The sequence below is a fragment of the Sinocyclocheilus grahami genome, unplaced genomic scaffold, assembly GCF_001515645.1.
Source record: "Sinocyclocheilus grahami isolate Dianchi unplaced genomic scaffold, SAMN03320097.WGS_v1.1 scaffold716.1, whole genome shotgun sequence".
In the NCBI taxonomy this organism is placed as follows: domain Eukaryota; kingdom Metazoa; phylum Chordata; class Actinopteri; order Cypriniformes; family Cyprinidae; genus Sinocyclocheilus; species Sinocyclocheilus grahami.
Window position 1 is genome coordinate 283,719 of NW_015505895.1, and position 19,476 is coordinate 303,194.

The 19,476-nt window shown below is 37.3% G+C and overlaps 1 protein-coding gene across 1 annotated transcript in view; it reads left to right on the forward strand.

Moving 5' to 3' along the window:
- stau2 (staufen double-stranded RNA binding protein 2) overlaps window positions 1-19,476 on the forward strand; it is a 167,243-nt gene that overhangs the window by 72,312 nt on the left and 75,455 nt on the right. The window contains exons 10-12 of the mRNA XM_016244403.1: window positions 5,072-5,203; window positions 5,773-5,830; window positions 13,708-14,012. Coding sequence (XP_016099889.1) covers window positions 5,072-5,203; window positions 5,773-5,830; window positions 13,708-14,012 — 495 coding nt within the window. The remainder of the gene's footprint in view (window positions 1-5,071; window positions 5,204-5,772; window positions 5,831-13,707; window positions 14,013-19,476) is intronic.

Sequence of the window (19,476 nt, forward strand, 5' to 3'; positions counted from 1 at the left end):
ACTTAATGTATCAATTAATAAGACTAAGTTTGAATACTTGCACGTCTCGTCTGTCTGAAAGAGAGGTTTGATGCAATCTGAAGGTTCAAGTTGATCTTTGCTGAAGGTTGGTTGATGAAAAATAACCAGTTTGCGTCAGAGAATCTTGGTGAATGGAAAAGTCAAGGCCAAAGGCCTGGCACAAAACTTAGGATGTCCTGGTGCATTGTAGCTCACATCGTCCCAAAACCTAACAGAACCACCGACTCTGGGCGAGTCACTGAATGTGAGGCCTTTAAAGTCTGCGAAGATTCACGCCTCTCAAGAGGGCTTGTCCAATGAGAAAGACGGAAATCCCAAGTGGGAGTTTGGAAATACTGGGGAGTTTTATGACTCTTTGTGTGGAAGCATGGTAATTTGCATATGGAACTTGAATCGAAATTACTAAAGATTCTCAGGACACTAATATATTGCCTATGTACCAACATATAATATACACTCTCGTTTAGATCATCAGAAGGAGAATTCATAGATACTAAACATGGTAGGATTACATATAGGTAAGATGACAGGAATGAGTGTTTCCATCATAAGCCTGCATAAAACAGTATAAAATCTCAAAGACAACATACACGATGACCCAAAGGATATGTGTGTTCATTCAAAGAAAGGTTTTCCTATGGATTAATTAGAGAAAAGTCCATTTCTACTGTGCATTGTGTCTCTTCCTATAAAAAGGTAGTGGTTTTCCCTACTCACATTCCTGTGGGTCATAAAACCAGTGATATCAGCATTAGTTGCCATGGGGACTAGGGGGGCCTGGTGTCGTTGCAGACATCCTGGCAACCAGTTTATTGGGTGAGGGGACTGTGACGATTTGTTAATCTAATAAATAACTGAATAACTGATTCAAATGAAAAATTGTGTGTTTGATTGGTCCAGACGCTACAGCATATAGCAGATATAGTAGTATAGACTAATAGACTATTGAGTTAAAAGGGTAAATTAAATATGGTAGAATCGATTTGTGTAGAGTAGTGGTGAGTTCACGAAGTAGAGTAAACATGGTAGAGAGTAGACATGATAAAGTTGGGTAGAGTTGTATAAAGTAGGGTAGATGGAAACAGATCTGAGTTAAATAGAATAAAATGGTGCAGAGTAGTACATAGATGAATGGAGTTTTGTAGACTATAGGGTTGGGCCGATAGACGATGCTATCATCCATCGCCGATGGCTGACAGACTTCAAGGTAAACTCAACCGTGGGTGTGCGTGGATGGACGAGCTTGACACGTGCGCAGTATCACCTACTGGACTCACTTTGACTCAGCATTCACCTGGCGCCTGCACTGTTGTACGTGGACCATGCTCGCAGTCACAAAAATTGGGCTGCACACGGACGAAAATCAACCCCCCCCCTTCTCCCCCGATATCATTGTCCATTGTGATGTTTCGCTGTAGACATTATCCGATGCCAATTTGGTAGACATCGCCCAAACTTTGTAGACTAGATAGGATGGATTGAGTAGCGTAGATAGGATAGAGTAGAGTTGTATGGAGTAGACTTGTGTAGAGCTATACAGAGTAGAGTAGAGCTATATAAAGGAAAGGCTTATATAATAGGGTAGAATAGAGAGGATGGATTAAATAGAGTTAACAGGAAAGGGTAAATTTGTATAGTATAGTGTAGAGTAGGGTAGAAGTGTATAGAGTAGGGTGTAGGGATGTAGAGTAAGGTTGAAATAATATAATTAGAATAGAATTGATGGATTGAGTAGAGTAATACTCTACTTACTCTACTCAATCCATCCTTTAGTAAATCCATTTAGTAAATTTGTACACTTTAGAGTTGTATAGAGTGGTGAAGAGATGCATAGAGTAGGGTGGAGGTATATAGAGTAAGGCTGAAGTAATAGAGTAGGGTAGAATACATAGGATGGATTGAGTAGAATAAATAGAGTACATTTATTTAGTAAATTTGTACACATTTAAGTACATTTGTATAGATTGGTGTAGAGATGTACAGTATAGAGTAAGTTAGAGGTGTGTAGAGTAAGGTTGAAGTAATAAGAGTAGGGTAGAATAGATAGGATGGATTGAGCAGAGTAAATAGTACATTTATTTAGTAAATTTGTACAAATTCAAGTAAATTTCCATAGTTTAGAGTTGTATAGAGTAGGGTAGAGGTGAATAGAGTAAGGTTGAAAATAGAGTACAGTAGAATAGATAGGGTAGATGTGAGCAGATCAAAATTGTTTGGTGAAGTCAAAGACAACATACACGATGACCCAAAGGATATGTGTGTTCATTCAAAGAAAGGTTTTCCTATGGATTAATTAGAGAAAAGTCCATTTCTACTGTGCATTGTGTCTCTTCCTATAAAAAGGTAGTGGTTTTCCCTACTCACATTCCTGTGGGTCATAAAACCAGTGATATCAGCATTAGTTGCCATGGGGACTAGGGGGGCCTGGTGTCGTTGCAGACATCCTGGCAACCAGTTTATTGGGTGAGGGGACTGTGACGATTTGTTAATCTAATAAATAACTGATTTGTTAAATCAAATGAAAAATTGTGTGTTTGATTGGTCCAGACGCTACAGCATATAGCAGATATAGTAGTATAGACTATTATAGATTAGAGTTAAAAGGGTAAATTAAATATGGTAGAATCGATTTGTGTAGAGTAGTGGTGAGTTCACGAAGTAGAGTAAACATGGTAGAGAGTAGACATGATAAAGTTGGGTAGAGTTGTATAAAGTAGGGTAGATGGAAACAGATCTGAGTTAAATAGAATAAAATGGTGCAGAGTAGTACATAGATGAATGGAGTTTTGTAGACTATAGGGTTGGGCCGATAGACGATGCTATCATCCATCGCCGATGGCTGACAGACTTCAAGGTAAACTCAACCGTGGGTGTGCGTGGATGGACGAGCTTGACACGTGCGCAGTATCACCTACTGGACTCACTTTGACTCAGCATTCACCTGGCGCCTGCACTGTTGTACGTGGACCATGCTCGCAGTCACAAAAATTGGGCTGCACACGGACGAAAATCAACCCCCCCCCTTCTCCCCCGATATCATTGTCCATTGTGATGTTTCGCTGTAGACATTATCCGATGCCAATTTGGTAGACATCGCCCAAACTTTGTAGACTAGATAGGATGGATTGAGTAGCGTAGATAGGATAGAGTAGAGTTGTATGGAGTAGACTTGTGTAGAGCTATACAGAGTAGAGTAGAGCTATATAAAGGAAAGGCTTATATAATAGGGTAGAATAGAGAGGATGGATTAAATAGAGTTAACAGGAAAGGGTAAATTTGTATAGTATAGTGTAGAGTAGGGTAGAAGTGTATAGAGTAGGGTGTAGGGATGTAGAGTAAGGTTGAAATAATATAATTAGAATAGAATTGATGGATTGAGTAGAGTAATACTCTACTTACTCTACTCAATCCATCCTTTAGTAAATCCATTTAGTAAATTTGTACACTTTAGAGTTGTATAGAGTGGTGAAGAGATGCATAGAGTAGGGTGGAGGTATATAGAGTAAGGCTGAAGTAATAGAGTAGGGTAGAATACATAGGATGGATTGAGTAGAATAAATAGAGTACATTTATTTAGTAAATTTGTACACATTTAAGTACATTTGTATAGATTGGTGTAGAGATGTACAGTATAGAGTAAGTTAGAGGTGTGTAGAGTAAGGTTGAAGTAATAAGAGTAGGGTAGAATAGATAGGATGGATTGAGCAGAGTAAATAGTACATTTATTTAGTAAATTTGTACAAATTCAAGTAAATTTCCATAGTTTAGAGTTGTATAGAGTAGGGTAGAGGTGAATAGAGTAAGGTTGAAAATAGAGTACAGTAGAATAGATAGGGTAGATGTGAGCAGATCAAAATTGTTTGGTGAAGAGTAGTACATAGTTGAATAGAGTTTTGCAGACTAGATATGTTGAATAGAGTGTAGAGTTGTATGAAGTGGAGTGATTTGGAGCTCTATAGAACAGATAGATTGGATAGATAAGAGCAGATCCGAGTTTAAAAAAATAGTATTGAATGAAGTAGTACTTAGTTGAATGATTGTGTAGACTGGATAGGATGGGTTGAGTGTGGTAGACTGGATAGAGTAGATTGGTATAGAATAGTGAGTTGCTTTGAGTGGAGTAATCAGGGTGGATTAGAATAGACTCAAGAGTTAAATAAAATAGTCTGGTGTAAAGTAGTACAGAGTTAATGGAGTTGTGTAAATAGGACAGGATGTATTGGAGTAGAGTCGAAGGGATATTGTAGAGCTGAATAAAGGGAGGGAAACTTTTCAGCAGCAGAAATAGTATACTGAACACTGTAGTAAATAAAAAAATAATCATGTCGAGTCTCATTCTGAATGATCCGTCAGAGGCTTATTCCGCTATCCCCACACTCATAAACAAGAATCAAGCAGCATCCAAGTTGGAGAAGTTTCTCTTCTCGGTCTCCCGTCCGATAATCCCTCGTTTTAAAGCACTCCGAGCATCTCTGAGCATGCGGTAACAGCCTCTAACTGATTCTCCATGCTCCTTTCACTGTCGCATTAGAGTCTGCTTGTGTGTGTTTCTTTTGTGTTGCCCAGTCGCTTCTGAAATTTCCACATTGTTCGCTCTCTGGTCTGTGGGCATCACTACGTGTCTGTTTTCAGGCCCACACCATCTCTCCCCACCTGCTGCTTTGCTCCTAATAAATATGAAAAGATGGTTGTCTAGGTTTAGAGATGGTTTGACAACAAAATGTATTTATCTTTTAAAACTATTTGACATTATAGTACTACCGACTGGGCGTTGATTGTGCTTTCCAGATTCAGACTTTTCTTTGATTATTTAAGTTGTTTCATAGCCTATATAGACCATTTTCACCTTCAGATGTATTATTGTTGCTTATTATATTAACAATCCTGTTTTTTTTTTTATCTGTAGGAAAGGCAAAAACATTCAATTTAATTTAATTTAGCTGTCATTTAGTCATTGGTACTACTAATTGTCACTCAGTTACAATTTTACATTGATGGTGGCCATCTAGACGGCTTTAAATCTGTCCACTGTATGTGTGTTTGTTGACAGGTGAAAGTAGGTAGCGAGGTGACCACAGGAACTGGTCCCAATAAGAAAGTGGCCAAGCGCAATGCAGCTGAGGCCATGCTGCTTCAACTGGGCTACAAGGCATCTACACCATTACAGAACACTCTGGAAAAGGTCAGTTTCAATCAAGCTGCTTTGAAACTACAACTGCTAGTTACTATTAAGCTTAGGTTGCATATTAAGTGTCTTAGTGTTCATAATTTTAGAACACATTTCAAATAATAAAACAAAAATGTAAATAAACAGTATAATATAATTATATAAGTAAATAAATTCTAGAGTAAATATATAGTGAAATAAAAGTAATATACAAGTCATTTAATTCAACATTTATACTTTATATATTTTACTACTAAAAAGTGATTATTTGAATTATTATTGAGTATATTAATACTCAATGGCGTATTAATGAGCAAGTATGTGGATGTATATGTTTGTATCATCACGCTGCTTCCTGTTTCAGTGTGCACAACCTTAATCTTTAAATATCCCATCTACTTAGTCTTTGCAAATTAGTGACGCTTATGTCGTGATGTCTCAATTTGGTAGCAGTTCTCCCTTTCTAATGGAAACAAGGGAAAGCAACTTGTCTGACGCGCATAAAAAGGGGTTTGCTAAACCGGCCCTCTTTATCTCTCTCTCCATTTCTTCCCGCTCCTCTATTATCTTAACATTGGCCACAGATGGACAACAAAGGCTGGAATGGACAAAGGGCTGCCTTTCCTGAAACAACGACCAACAGTAAGTGTTTTTCTCTCCGTCTGTGTTCCCCAGTGTAGGTGATGCCGGGCCGTTTAATCTATCTGACTGATTAATAAGGAACCGAGTCGGCTCAATCACAAACTCGCTTCTATGGAGAGCCTGTGAATTCCTCCTATTCACGCAGACTTATGTGCTTTCCCAGGGGGTCTGTGAGACCACAGTATTACACACTCGCTCACACATTAACCACCCAAACACTTTTCCAGGGTACAACCATGGTCTTCCAGACGGGTTTGCAGCCACAGAAACATATCCATTTTCATGCCATGCTCGGCTAAGGGTTCTGCTGATCTCTTAGGACTGAAGTTCTGAGAAATAAGGTCTCAATTAGGTCCTCAAATGATCCCATTGTGTCAAAGAACTTTTAATGGGTACTCTCTTTAGCGCCTGTTTACAACTCCTACAAAATAACATTATGATGCAAATCATTGAACTATGTTATAATGACCATTAATGTCTGTATAGCATACAGATACCCGATTAGCTTAATAGTGAGTGAAGTGAAGTGACATGTGGCCAAGTATGGTGATCCATACTTGGAATTAGTGCTCTGCATTTAACCCATCCAAAGTGCGCACACATACAGCAGTGAACACACACACACCGTGAACACACACCCGGAGCAGTGGGCAGCCATTTATGCAGTTGGGGGTTCGGTGCCTTGCTCAAGGACACCTCAGTCGTGGTATTGAAGGTGGGAGAGAGCGCTGTACATTCACTACCCCACCTACAACCCCTGCCGGTACGAGACTCGAACAACCTTTGGGTTACGAGTCCGACTCTCTAACCATTAGGCCACGACTTCCCCCTCATATAGCTTATACACTATGCATGCACTTACCTTAAATGTAATAACAATAATTTTTAATGTAATTATGTAAATGTTAAAAGTCCAGATATTTCAGTTATTAGGAGAAAAATGTAATAAATGTAAATTTAAATTATTTTATAGATTTATGTATTCGAGGAATAGTGCACCCAGAAACGAAAATTTGCCAAAAAATGTACTCACCATCAGGCCATCCAAGAAGTAGATGAGCTTGTTCATCAGAACCGATCCGGAGAAATTTAGCAGTACATCACTTGCTCACCAGTGGGTCCTATGCAGTAAATGGGTGCCGTCAGAATGAGACTAATCAAAATAATCCACAAATAAAAAGCTGTTTTTGTAGGAAACATATCCATCACTAATCCATTATAACACTTCCTCCAGTGAAAAAGGCTATCCCCTGTTGTCCTCTCATATCACTTATATGCACTATATAGTAAGCAATTCTATACATATTTTAAATTGATGTTGTTAGTGTGTGCTTGTTATAACTATTAACTGAAAATTGACGGAGACCTGATTTCAAGGAAGGACAATTTCTCACAACGTCGGCCCATGATTCCCAGCTCTGACTTTGAGAGATGGGAAATGACTGAGAACTGGCTATTTTCCTGCACAGCCTTCCTGCAAACAAACATAGCACATCGCTGTCTTTGTTTATAAGCTTTGAAAATATATTTTAACATCCAAAGTAATTCATATCAATGTCTTACGCAATCACAAGCTGCTTTGATGTGGTTAGAAGTTGTTTAGCGAATAAAAATCATAGCAGTCAATTCACACATGAGATTTGTAAATAAAATCATTTTAGACAGATGGAGAAAACAAACAGAATTAAGACATACTCAGAGTGTCTGTCATTTGAGCATCTCTGTAAACAGCTTCGTGATTATAATGGTAGTGATCTAGTTTTGTTTTGCATCAGTCTTGCCAGACTGAGTTGTTGTTGTTGTGAACTTGCAGACATTATTACACCCCTGGCGTTATTGGGTCCTGATTCAATTTTTTTCACAAAAAAAAATCTGCTATGGAAATGTGCAGATACGTGTCACTTGAGTTGAGGATTATATGAAATCGCATGATAAACTATTTAAATCATTGTCAAATGCTAAATCAGACATGCAGGTTGCAGGAAAAGTAATGCAGAGTGAAATGACCAGCATCCTTGTGCATACAACTTCCTTCAGTGAGTTTTCAATGGTCGCATTGCGTAATTAAGCAGTTTTGTTGCTTACTTGATTTGAAGCATTGCATTTGACAGCTGTTTTGGATGAATCTATGAAAACAACAGCTTTTCTAAATCATCTCTAAATCAGGTCACTCTTGGTCTAATGTTGAAGCATATTTGAACTATCTATGTAGTGACATTCCTGGAACTTGCACATGTGCTGAAGAAAGCTCTTGGCTGATGGAAAAACCTTTATTATAGCGCTTGTGGCAAGCAGTTCGTTTTCTTCCCCACCATTCTACAGCTAATTCAGCCTGAACCGCTTGACGTACTGTTCGTTCAGACTTTTTGAAAAATAATTTCTGCCTTGTATGTGCTCTCTGTTGTCTGTCTTTATAGGCTTTAAACTTTTGTAAAATTGTGCTTTTGTAAAATTACAAGCTTCACAATTTTGCTTTTGAGTCCTTCAAAATTTGGCCTCTTTGACTAACCTTGATTTTTGCTTTTTGTAAAGAAAATGAGGGAGCGTTCTACATATATATATTAGAATAGTTCACCCAAAAATGAAAATTTGCTGAAAGTGTACTCACCCGGAAGTTGTTCCAAACCAGTTTCTTTCGTCTGTTGAACATTAAAGAAGACATTTTGAAGAATGTGAGTAACGAAGCAGTTTCTGGTCTCCGTTGACTTCCATAGTATGAAAAAAGTCAATGGGGACCAAAAACTTCAAAATATATTTTTTAATGTTCAACAGACGAAAGAAATTCATACAGGTTCGAAACAACTTGGTTGAGAGAGTGATTAGAGAATTTTCATTTTTGAGTGAACTATCCCTTTACCTTGAATCCAGAATATTCCTTTAAGCTTCTGTTTCAGTGCTGAATTGTTTTTTACGCACGACAGAAATGCTGCATCTGAAGCGGAATTTATACAGAATCTATACTATTTGGACTCACTTTTCAATACTGCACTAATGCAGCATAAATTTGCTGTTAAAACACAATTATCCATCTCTCTCTTCATCTGTTTTTTCTTCTTTTGGCCTTTGCTCTGTTTTGGAGAGGATCCATTCTCTAGCTCAGCTGTATTGCACTGGTGTTGTTAAACTATCTCCTAATTGACTTCACAGACTTTCTCAACAATGTCAGAATAATGCTGGTTAATTTACGGTTCCTGAGATCTGCCAGGGAGAGAATCAACGGCTCTAAGGGGTGTAAACTCAATTCAGAGCAGATGTACATGTCAGTGACCTGCAAACTCAGTTTTTCCTTTCCACCCTTGTGAACACAGAACCAGGCTGTCTAAAGCAGATTTATGATACCATGTCCATCGCTGCAGTGTACAGATTTATCTCAACTGCATTTTGATTATGCAAGAGCAATGATTTTGATCCTTAGCTCTGCATTCTTGGGTATTTCTTCAACTATGCACATTTTTTGGCCCTGTGGACTCTGAAATACTCTCACTAGTTGTCCAGCAGTGTATATACAGTACATGCATCACAGGAGAATTGTAAAATGTTTTGATCGTTTACACCAGTGTCATTTTCACCACCACCTCAAATGATGTCTTTAATCGCGTTTTATAATGGAAGTGATGGAAATTACATTTTAAATATTTTTGAGATAAGATGGCCAGCTAATTTCTTAGCTAGCATTTTATGTTTCTTAAATAAAACGATATATAATATTTACACACTTTTGGCATCATTTGACAAAGTTACACCTTGGAAATGATGCACAATAATAATACTGTGGTTACTGATGATATTTACCTTGTTTTTACATTCATTTCTTCATATTTCATCTCAAACTCTTGATCACTGTTACTGTTTTCTCTGTTAAACAAGTACACAAACTTTTGAACTTAATTAGGGTCAGACTTGCTGGTTTTGTTTTGATAGAAATAATGCCGCATAAATGCAGGGCTCGCAAAATCGCTAGCCCGACGTCCAGGGGGTATTGTGTTTTCCAGTCGGGCTACCAAAATGTATCACCACTCTGCCCGACGGGCTATCTATACAAATCTCCCGCGGGTCCTTAAAAACTCATAAAGTGAGTTGTATCAAACTTAAGGCCATAAAAAGTTTTAAATATGTTAAATGGTATAAGAAATTTCTTAATCATAATGTCAAGAGGTCTTACAGTTGGGACGGAAAGACAAGAGTCGCGATACGGCTGGATTAAACTTCAAAAGGCAATGATGTCATTGAATAAATATGAGCGCTGCACGTTTCAAGTCAAAACGCGGTGCGGATGTCTTTATTTGAATGTATCTGAAGGCAACCGACTGTCCTCAGAAACATGTCGTTGCCATTTTTATTTAATTTTACCTATAATTCCTGATAAAGCAGCATTTACGAGCGCGGAGCTGCTTTGTGTACAGCCGTTACCGGGGAAATCGCAGTATTTAAGCGCTCCTAAAGCGCTACCTCGCGGCAGAGAATGAATTTGCATTTCCAAATCTTTGTGATTATGGTCTGATCAATGCAAATATCATCTTGTGTTTTTACGCAGCAAACACGGAGTTGTAAATGACAAAGAAGTTAATGTGCCTTCTAAAAATCTAAACAATTAAGACAGTAATATTTATACGAATGGCTGCAATATAACAAAGAGTGAAAAATTTAAGGGGGTCTGAATACTTTCCGTACCCACTGTATATGCTTGATTTATCCCTAAAGGCTGAAATGTTGTTGTATAAGATTTTGTTTTTGTGAAAACCTGCATCTGAACTGTAAATCATGTAATTTTATGGCTCAGTACTGTATGTTACCACAGACATTGTCCAACCCCACTCATACTGTGTTCATTTTACTTGTGCAGCTCTTAAAATGGGTCATAAATTGCCTTAAATTAATTTTTTACAATTCTGCAGATACCCTGTAAATAGTGAAATAAAATTCCTTCCTTCATATTTGTTGATATGTGTGTATGGAAAATATTTTTGATTGACATTTAAACTCCTATCTGATTTTCTATATTTAAAAAAAAAAAAGGTATTTTTTTATTTGGGCTAGTTAAATATATTTTCAGGCTACCAAAATCTGAAGAGTACCTGCCCGAAGGGCTACCAGGGATTTTGAAATTTTGCGAGCCCTGAAATGGTACTGTGGTATTGTTTATTTCTTAGCATGTTTGTGCTTTTTTGTCAATTGCTAATTCTCTCACACATTTTGCCATTTTAAGTATACATTTTTCTCATGTTAGCCTGGGATGCTGATTGACATAATCAAAAAAATGTAGTTGTCATGTGACGTTTTAAAAAAAAATTCAGTGTCAGTAGCATTTTTGCCAGACTTGTTGAAATGGTCGGCGAGAAGTTCAAACTGCTGGTTTTTATTTACTTTCTCATCTTAACTTTGTAAAAATGTATATAAATAAATTTCACACAATACATATTGACATGGTTTATTACCATTTTTTGGTAATAGAATTATTATGTAATGATTATATATGATGGATTTTCATATTTTTAATAGGATCTGGCACATGGGTAAACGTTTCCAAGAAAGTTTTGTCACTTTTACTTTGCAAAAAAGTGAAAATGTGTTCATTTTAATAAAAATCCAACTCAAAGATTTAAAAGTGCCTGTAGTACTACCCTCATTCTTTATTACTTAAATGTCTTCAAAGTGACACATAGAGCTAAATGGCCAGGGTTGGATCCCTCTCAAGAAGTGTAATGGTACAAGATGAACAAGACTTTTGAAATAAAAAGGAAATTTAGTCAAAATTGCACATTGAGTCACAGCCGGCACAACTATATGGTCTCAGGGTTCATGTAACATGCTATATTTAAAGTAACAAGACAAGTGTGTCAGGCATTATTAATCAGTTTCCTGCACTGGTATCCTACAAGTTTGAGCTTTAATCCCACAATGCATTCTTCTGAATGTACAATCCCACAGAGATGCATGGCATATGTGTTATAATTTGTGTGTGGCGTAATGAAAGAATGAACAAACGAGGCAGAAGGGATGGCTTAAGGGACGTATGGGGGGGTCTCAGAGTTGCGTTGCGTCCCAGAAAAGCAACACATCTTCTTAATTGAGTGTTTTTTATTCCCATACGATCATCCACAGCTATGAGAAGCCCAAAAAACACCATTCTAGATAAGCATTTCAGCAGCAGCAAAGTGGCCATAATTTATTTCTTGGTGATTTTTGTGAGTGTGCGTATGAAAAAGAGGCTGTTTGTTTGTTAAAAAGGGAAGAAGTAGAGCAGGATTCCATGAAAACTGAATGTACAGCGCTTTGCTCGTGTGTGTACGAATATGTCAGTGTGTTAGTGTTTAGTGTCTCAGAGCATTGCTTCATCGTGTTGATTTACAGTTGGGCCTTGTGTGTTATCTGTTTTAAATCACAGCTTGGGCCATGAGCTGGCCAATCTCCAGCCCACCATTCTCAAATTCAGCCCATTATGCTGGGTGGAACCTGTTGGATCAGGGAAAGTGAGAGAGAAGGGAAAAAAGAGAAATGAGGGTGCCGATGGGGTGGTGGTATTGTTTTTTCTTAGCGTTCATGTGCTTTTTGTCGTAATTCCCAATTGATGTCATTTTGGCTCATACCTCTCGTTTTATACCATTTTAAGTATGCATTTTTCTCATGCGGACTCTGGATGCTGATTTGTGTAATGCGAAATGCAAGTTGTCGTGTGTGTTTTTAAAAATCAATGTCGGTTGCATTCTTTGCCGGTCAACCTTGTTGAAATGGCCGACGGGAACTCCAAACTGCTGGTTTTCATTTACATTCTCTCTTCGTGAATTAAAGGGTTGCGTCAACGACACACTGCAGTGCTCGGAGGAACTGCCTATTTACATTTCTCACAATTTTCTGGGATAATATTTACCAGTTTTATGGCCCGAACGCTAAGCTAAATCAGTTGTTGCTTGTTCTGGGTTGTCAGAAATTGTGGAGAACAGCCGGCTGCTTTTGGAAACTTCATTCAGGACAGCAAAAGCAAACAGGAAGCAGAATCTGTGCACAGATGAGGACGTTTGCTGCAGCTGCTCTGTCCCTCTCCTCTGTTCTCCTTGTCACTCTGTACTGGCTTCTGTGAAGTGCTTTTTGTCCATGTCTGTCAACTCTGAGGTCATTTATGTGCTGTAATTTATTCATAAAAAAATGGCAAAACTTACTTTTAACAGATGTTTGAAATATACACACTTTCTCTTTTGGGGAAAATACCCCACTGTTTTATCATCTGTCAGGTGAAAAAGTCAGATCAGAAAAGTATGGCTAAAAAAGTAATAGCTTATTTTTTCCATTTTGTTTTGTTTTATTATTAATATAGTTTTAGCTATATAAATAATTAGTTTTTTTATATTTTTGAAAATGGTCTCTTATGCTCACCAAGGCTGCATTTATCTAATTAAAATACAGTAAGTACAGCAATATTATTAAATATTATTAAAATTTTCAGCATCATTACTCCAGCTTTCAGTTTTACATGATCCTATCGAAGTCATTCTAATATGCTGATTTGGTGCTCAAGAAACATTTCTTATTTTATAACTCTTGAAAATGTTTGTGCCGCTTAATATTTTCATGGAAACTGGAATTTTTTCAGGATCTTTTGATGATCATTCCAATGTATACAGAGTTGTGCAGAGAGTAAAGATAGTAAAAAAAAAATATATATATATATATATACACACACACTTTGGGGACGATAAGATTTTTTTTTTAATTAATACTTTTTCAGCAAGGACACAATAAATTGTATTAATAAATAATTATTTACATACATCTATTTATTTATTTATTTAATCATTTATTTCATGACCTTTTCAGTATTCAGAATACAAACGTGCACACAACTAAGCAGTGACCGTGTGTCTTTTTCCATCCCTATATAGCACAAAAAGGAATTCTTCACCTTTCCCCAGATGTGTATCAAGAAATGGAAGCGAGCCGGAATAAGGGAGTCCCCGGTGCCCCTGGAAACTACATGACACCCAAAGACATTGATCAAGGGTCCACAGGGCCATTCTTCAACCCATCGGTGGGCAGCACCGCAACGATTGCACGAGAGCTGCTGCTAAGCGGGACGTCGCCCACCGCTGAGGCCCTGATCCTAAAGGGAAAAGCACCTGCTTTGGCCTGTGGCTCCATCCAGCCTTCCCAGCAGCTGGAGTACTTAGCTCACATTCAAGGCTTCCAGGTATGGAATAAATGAAGTGATTTTGCAGATCTGTTTATCTCTCGCATTTGCTCTCCTCTGCTAGCTCTACCCAGAGAACCAGACCTCAAATTTCATAACATCTCTTGCGGAGCCTAAACTTGATCTGCTTGGCTTGCACTGTTTGTCCATCTGGATGAGACTGCGGAAATATGGAAGTGGCTTCTGTCATTGATGTTTCTGCAGGCCAGGGAAGTCATTTCTCACAGTTACGTTTCCCTTTTCCTGTCTGTATACCATTGCAGGCAAGGGATAACAACCTGTCCTTAGTTGATTCATCTTCCACAGCTATGTTTGTCGTAGGGCTGCATAATTATGACAAATAATAAAAGTTGAATTTTATATGTGGGGAAGCTGCACTTTATATTCTATGTCTAGGCTACCACACAATAAGAATAGCCTGCTGTCCCATTGTGAGAAAGACTGGATCAGCGCTATATCTTAAATTTTTTTGATCATGTACATGAACTTTTTAATGCCTTGCAAAAATAAGAAATAAAATAACTTTATTTGTTGTACACATTACCGTTCAAAAGTTTAAGTTTGGTAAGATTTTTCTATGCTTTTTGAAACAAGTCTCTTGGTTTTACCAAGGCTGCATTTATTTGATTAAAAATACAAATACTATTGTGAAATATTATTTTTAATTTTAAAATAACAGTTGACTTTTTTAATGTATTTTTGAAACATTATAAAAGTCTTTACCTTCACTTTTGATCGATTTATGCATCCTTGGTAAATAAAAGTATTGATTTCTCCCCAAAAAAAAAAAAATCTTACTGACCCCAAACTTTTGAACAGTGTATTTATGTGTTAAAAATACAACATATAACAATACAAGTAAACAGTATATTTAAGCATTTTTTAGTAACCATATATATATATATATATATATATATTAGGGCTGCACGATTATGACAAAAATCATAATTGTCGATTATTCCCTTGAAATTGTAATTGTGATTATTAATTATGATTATCACAATTTACATTGAATGATGTTTATACCATTGTTTGATGCAACTGCATGCCATATTTTTATATGAAAATAAACAAGCTGAAAACACTCTAACTGAAAAACCTTTAGTTCTTTTCTATAGTATTAAACCTCAAATGTCAACTATACATCGGCGTCCGCGTCTCTCTTGCCTCACCTGAGCCCATTGAGTTTTAACAGACCCCCTAAAGCGTGCGATGAGTTTGGTGGGGGGTAATTGAGAATGAATGCGGGAAAATCACGTGAGAGGAGGCAATGCCTCCATCGCGATATGATTGGATCTGACTGGTTATGTTCGGCTGTGATTGGTTCATGCAATAAATCCCGCCTCTGGTGTTCATGTGCATTCCGCGTTCGCGAATCAGTCTGAATGTAATGGCATTAATGGGAAGACTCATTTAAAAAAGTAAGTAAACAACTCACACACTTTGATATAATCACTTTGTTACGTCAAAATAAGACTTAAAATGGCCTGAAAACATGATCTATGGGAGTTTGTAGTGAGTAATCAGCTTGGTGAAACTTAAAGTAAATCTCTGTGTCTGTGACCAATATTTACAGAGCTTTGCTGACTGATGATCAGAAAAAAAAATAGTTCAAAGTTAACTATTAAAAAGAATAGCTGAACATAAGTTCACAAATAATATATATTGTTTAAATTGTTACTGCCTTGAGTTATTATTTTGGAATAAATTTAAATGCTTAAAAAACACTAATTGATGAGATTCATACTTGGCTTTAATAAACAGAATATTGATTACATTGTTAATGTAAAAATATAAATTATTTTTTTCTGGTAGTGTAAGTAATGTTTAGTTAACTGAGAAAATGTGACTGGGACAGGAATTTACATTTGATTTAAAAAAAAAAAAAAAGGACTTTGCCGCCTCATTACAGAACACCACCGCACACCTATATATATATACAGCATTGATTCTGGTATTTAGTATGTGGCAGTAATGAAATAATCCTAAATTTATTCAATTTAATGTCACTTTTTATTAAATTGCTGTTAAAATATGTTGTAAATAGCAGGAGTCGAACAAAATGGAATGCTGTAATTGGCACTTTTTAATATTCTTAATAATTTCTGATTAATTGTACCTTTCTTGGTCCCCTCTCTTCTACACTTTAAAGAAAACCAAGCCAGTGACGGGAAAGCACCCTCCACCCTGAGCCGGCCCACTTAATTTAGCAGCAGGTGCTTTTCATATTGGACAGTAAAAACATTTTATCTTAACCTGCTGAGGTTGCCTTTGAAAAAGCCTTTGTTTTTGCTCAGAGCTTTCCTGTAGTCTGAAACCCGATGAAGAAGAGTGAGGCAGCCAAACGTAAACACGGGGGGAAAACAGCAGGTTTCACTTAAAGGGCCAGCTGTGAGGGATGAGCCGACCTGCCTATGTGAATCACTCCACATGCAAACCCCTTTCCCCATCGAATACCCTGATAAGAATCCCGACTGGCTTTATCCCTCATTCCTTGGTGTCTTCTATCAGGAGGAAATACGCGTTTCGTTGAGACGTTGTGCCGAGCGATGTGGGTTGGTAATGAAAACCTGAATGTACCAGAAGCAAAACAAAACCGCTGAGCTGCGTCTTCAGTGCTGAAAGGCAGATTCCAGACTTTTATATGATTTTTGGCAGATGCTCTTGTGCAAAATAGTGTGTGCCTATTGGCAAACATCTTACTGTTTCTAATCAGAGCAGCAGACATGCTATCCACAGTGCCAAAGGACATGTTTAAATCAGACCAGGTCTGTCCGCTCAGCCCCGATGAAGCCCTTTTCGTTGGCATTGGAGCAATAGAAACACCTGAAACGGTTTGGGAAAGCCACAACGAGAACCAATGTTCAATCAGTTTCCAAGCAGTTGTTCTACACTGCAGATGTGGTACTCATTGACGTGTGGTTATTCGTGCATCTGTTTCCTCTAAAGCCTGATTTCTGATCTCGAAATTCTTAACGGAGAAGTTAATAGACAAATACGGCTGTGCCTTGTAAAAATAAGGACCTAGCACAGGCTGTGTTTGGTGTTGACTTTCAGTTGAGATTGGTTCATTTAGATCTTTCGCTCTTGTTGGGCCCCAACTAGACACATGGGGCCTCTGAGATTAAAGAGATTTAATTGATGGAATTTGGCCAGAGGTTGAAAATTAGATGGGGCATCAGTACTAGGGGTCGACCGATATGTGTTTTTCAAGGCCGATACCGATTATTACAGATCAAGTAGCCCGATAACCGATATTTTGAACCGATATATATATATATATGTCTGGTGTAAAAATGAAAATTAATGTCAAAATTAAGAATAACAAGGGCTCTGACAAAAACTGCCTTCCCTGGTGTTGGTTGAGTGTAGTACTCCCACAGTAAACTCTTTATTTTAAAGAGTTAAACTCTTTATTTTTTGGCAAACAAAGGGTTTACCATTAAAATTAAAACATGGAAGAAATAGCGTATTGTGTGATAATTCTTTTAAACAAAAGTTATAATAATTGTTGTAGTAGCAAAAGACTGAAAACTGAAAACTTTTCCTCGGCCAAACCCCATTCCACAGCCATACCTGTCACACACCCAGTTTAAGAGCAGTGTTTTTCTTCTTGTAATCAGGAGAGCTTGTCCTCCTAACAAAAAAAATGAAGGAGCACCTTCTGATCAATAATCAAAATTTCTGATCAAAAATTAGCCTTCCTAATATGAGGTGAAATGATTTACAGGGGCATTTTATTTTTACCTTTGCAATGGCATCATTTTCATCTGTCAATTTCAAAAATTTATGTTTATAATCTTTTTAACATTTCTATTTAAAACAATATAATAAGAAGTAGAATAAGACAAATAAGTTACCAATCATGAAATTAGTATTAATGAAAAATTACTACAGAGGTGGCACAAAAAGAACACAAAAGTGGCTTGTAGGTACATTTTCAGACATTCAATGAGGCTCAGAGGTGGCATGAGTGCAATTAAATTCATAAATTAATGTGGAGATTAATGTTTTAAATATAACATTTTGAATAAAGAAATATTAAATGATTTAAATAACTGCAATTATACCTAATAATGAAACCGAAACCGCCAGCAGGTGGCGGCAAATCACTGATTTTATCACTGAATCATTCATTCAATTGATTCGTTTGAATGGCTGATTCATTCAGGAATTAAACAAGTCTTTATGAATGGGTAATCATGAATCACTGACTCACTAAATTCGTTCAAAAACGCACTTTCATTCATGAATGAAACACCGCTGTTTTTGCTTTTAGAGATGCGCAGTAGCTGAGCTGTTACTTTATTTGGAACTATTTTCATTGATGAAATAGAGCAAAATCAGGCAGTACTTGTTTATTGAACTGTTGTATTAAATCAATATCACATTTGCAAACTCCTTTAATAATTATTAAAATCTGTCACTCTCCTTATCGTGATCTGTGGGCGCACAGAAAATGAGAGTTCTCAAGACTCAAAAGCACGTGCAAAAATGATAAGTTCATCATCATCTGTCATCGCGTTATAAGCGTGGAACCTGTGGGAATGAGTAGAATTATTATTAATAGCTGCAATCCTGCGCCTGAAATTCAAGACCTGCTCTGTGTTCTCTGCTAATAACCTGACTGTGAATGATGCGAGTGGCGTTATGTTGTCAGTGAGAAGCTGCAGCCGTGGCGGGGATGATTTTTGGTGTACAGGTGTTCTGTCAAATAATGCTACCTATCAGATTATGTTACCAACACTGTATTTATCCTACTGTAAGAGTAGGTTTAGGTAGGTGTACATGTTAATAAAGCCTCACACCTTATTAATATCATGCTGGAAGCAAAATCTGATAGGTAGCACTTTTTGCTATCGAATTATGCTACCATCTGTTTTAATGGGAGGTAGCAAAATCTGACAGGGTAGCACAAATCGTCAGAACACCGGCAGAACAACAACAATGTGCTTCATGTTTCTTTTCCCCTAATTTTTTCCAATTGACGGAAATCCATCGTAGCAACGGAAAACTTTCATCCCTGAGTAGTATTATGTACATCATACTGCACCACAGTAATATATTTCTGATGATTTCTTTAAGCTAACCCGAATTTATATTTTGACGGGTTGCCATGAGGAACTTGTTTCTGTAGGTCTATGTAAATGATATGAAGATAGTTTTACTCCAATGAAACTGTCAAATGCTCATGAAGTGACTTTTAGAGGGAGTCAGAGTAGTTCTGGAGATGTTGTTCATGTATTTATGTCCTCATGTAGTGATACGACAGAAGCTGAAATCACCGCGAGCGTCGCACACTCTGTGTAGAAAACAAAACCGCGCGTCTGTGCCATTTACATACACAGAGACATGCAGAACATGCTGGATTCATATTTAAATTGTATTTTTGCGGCTTAATATTTACAGATACTAGTCCATATTGCGACTCTATTTAAGTGTACTGACCTACTTTTGATTAATT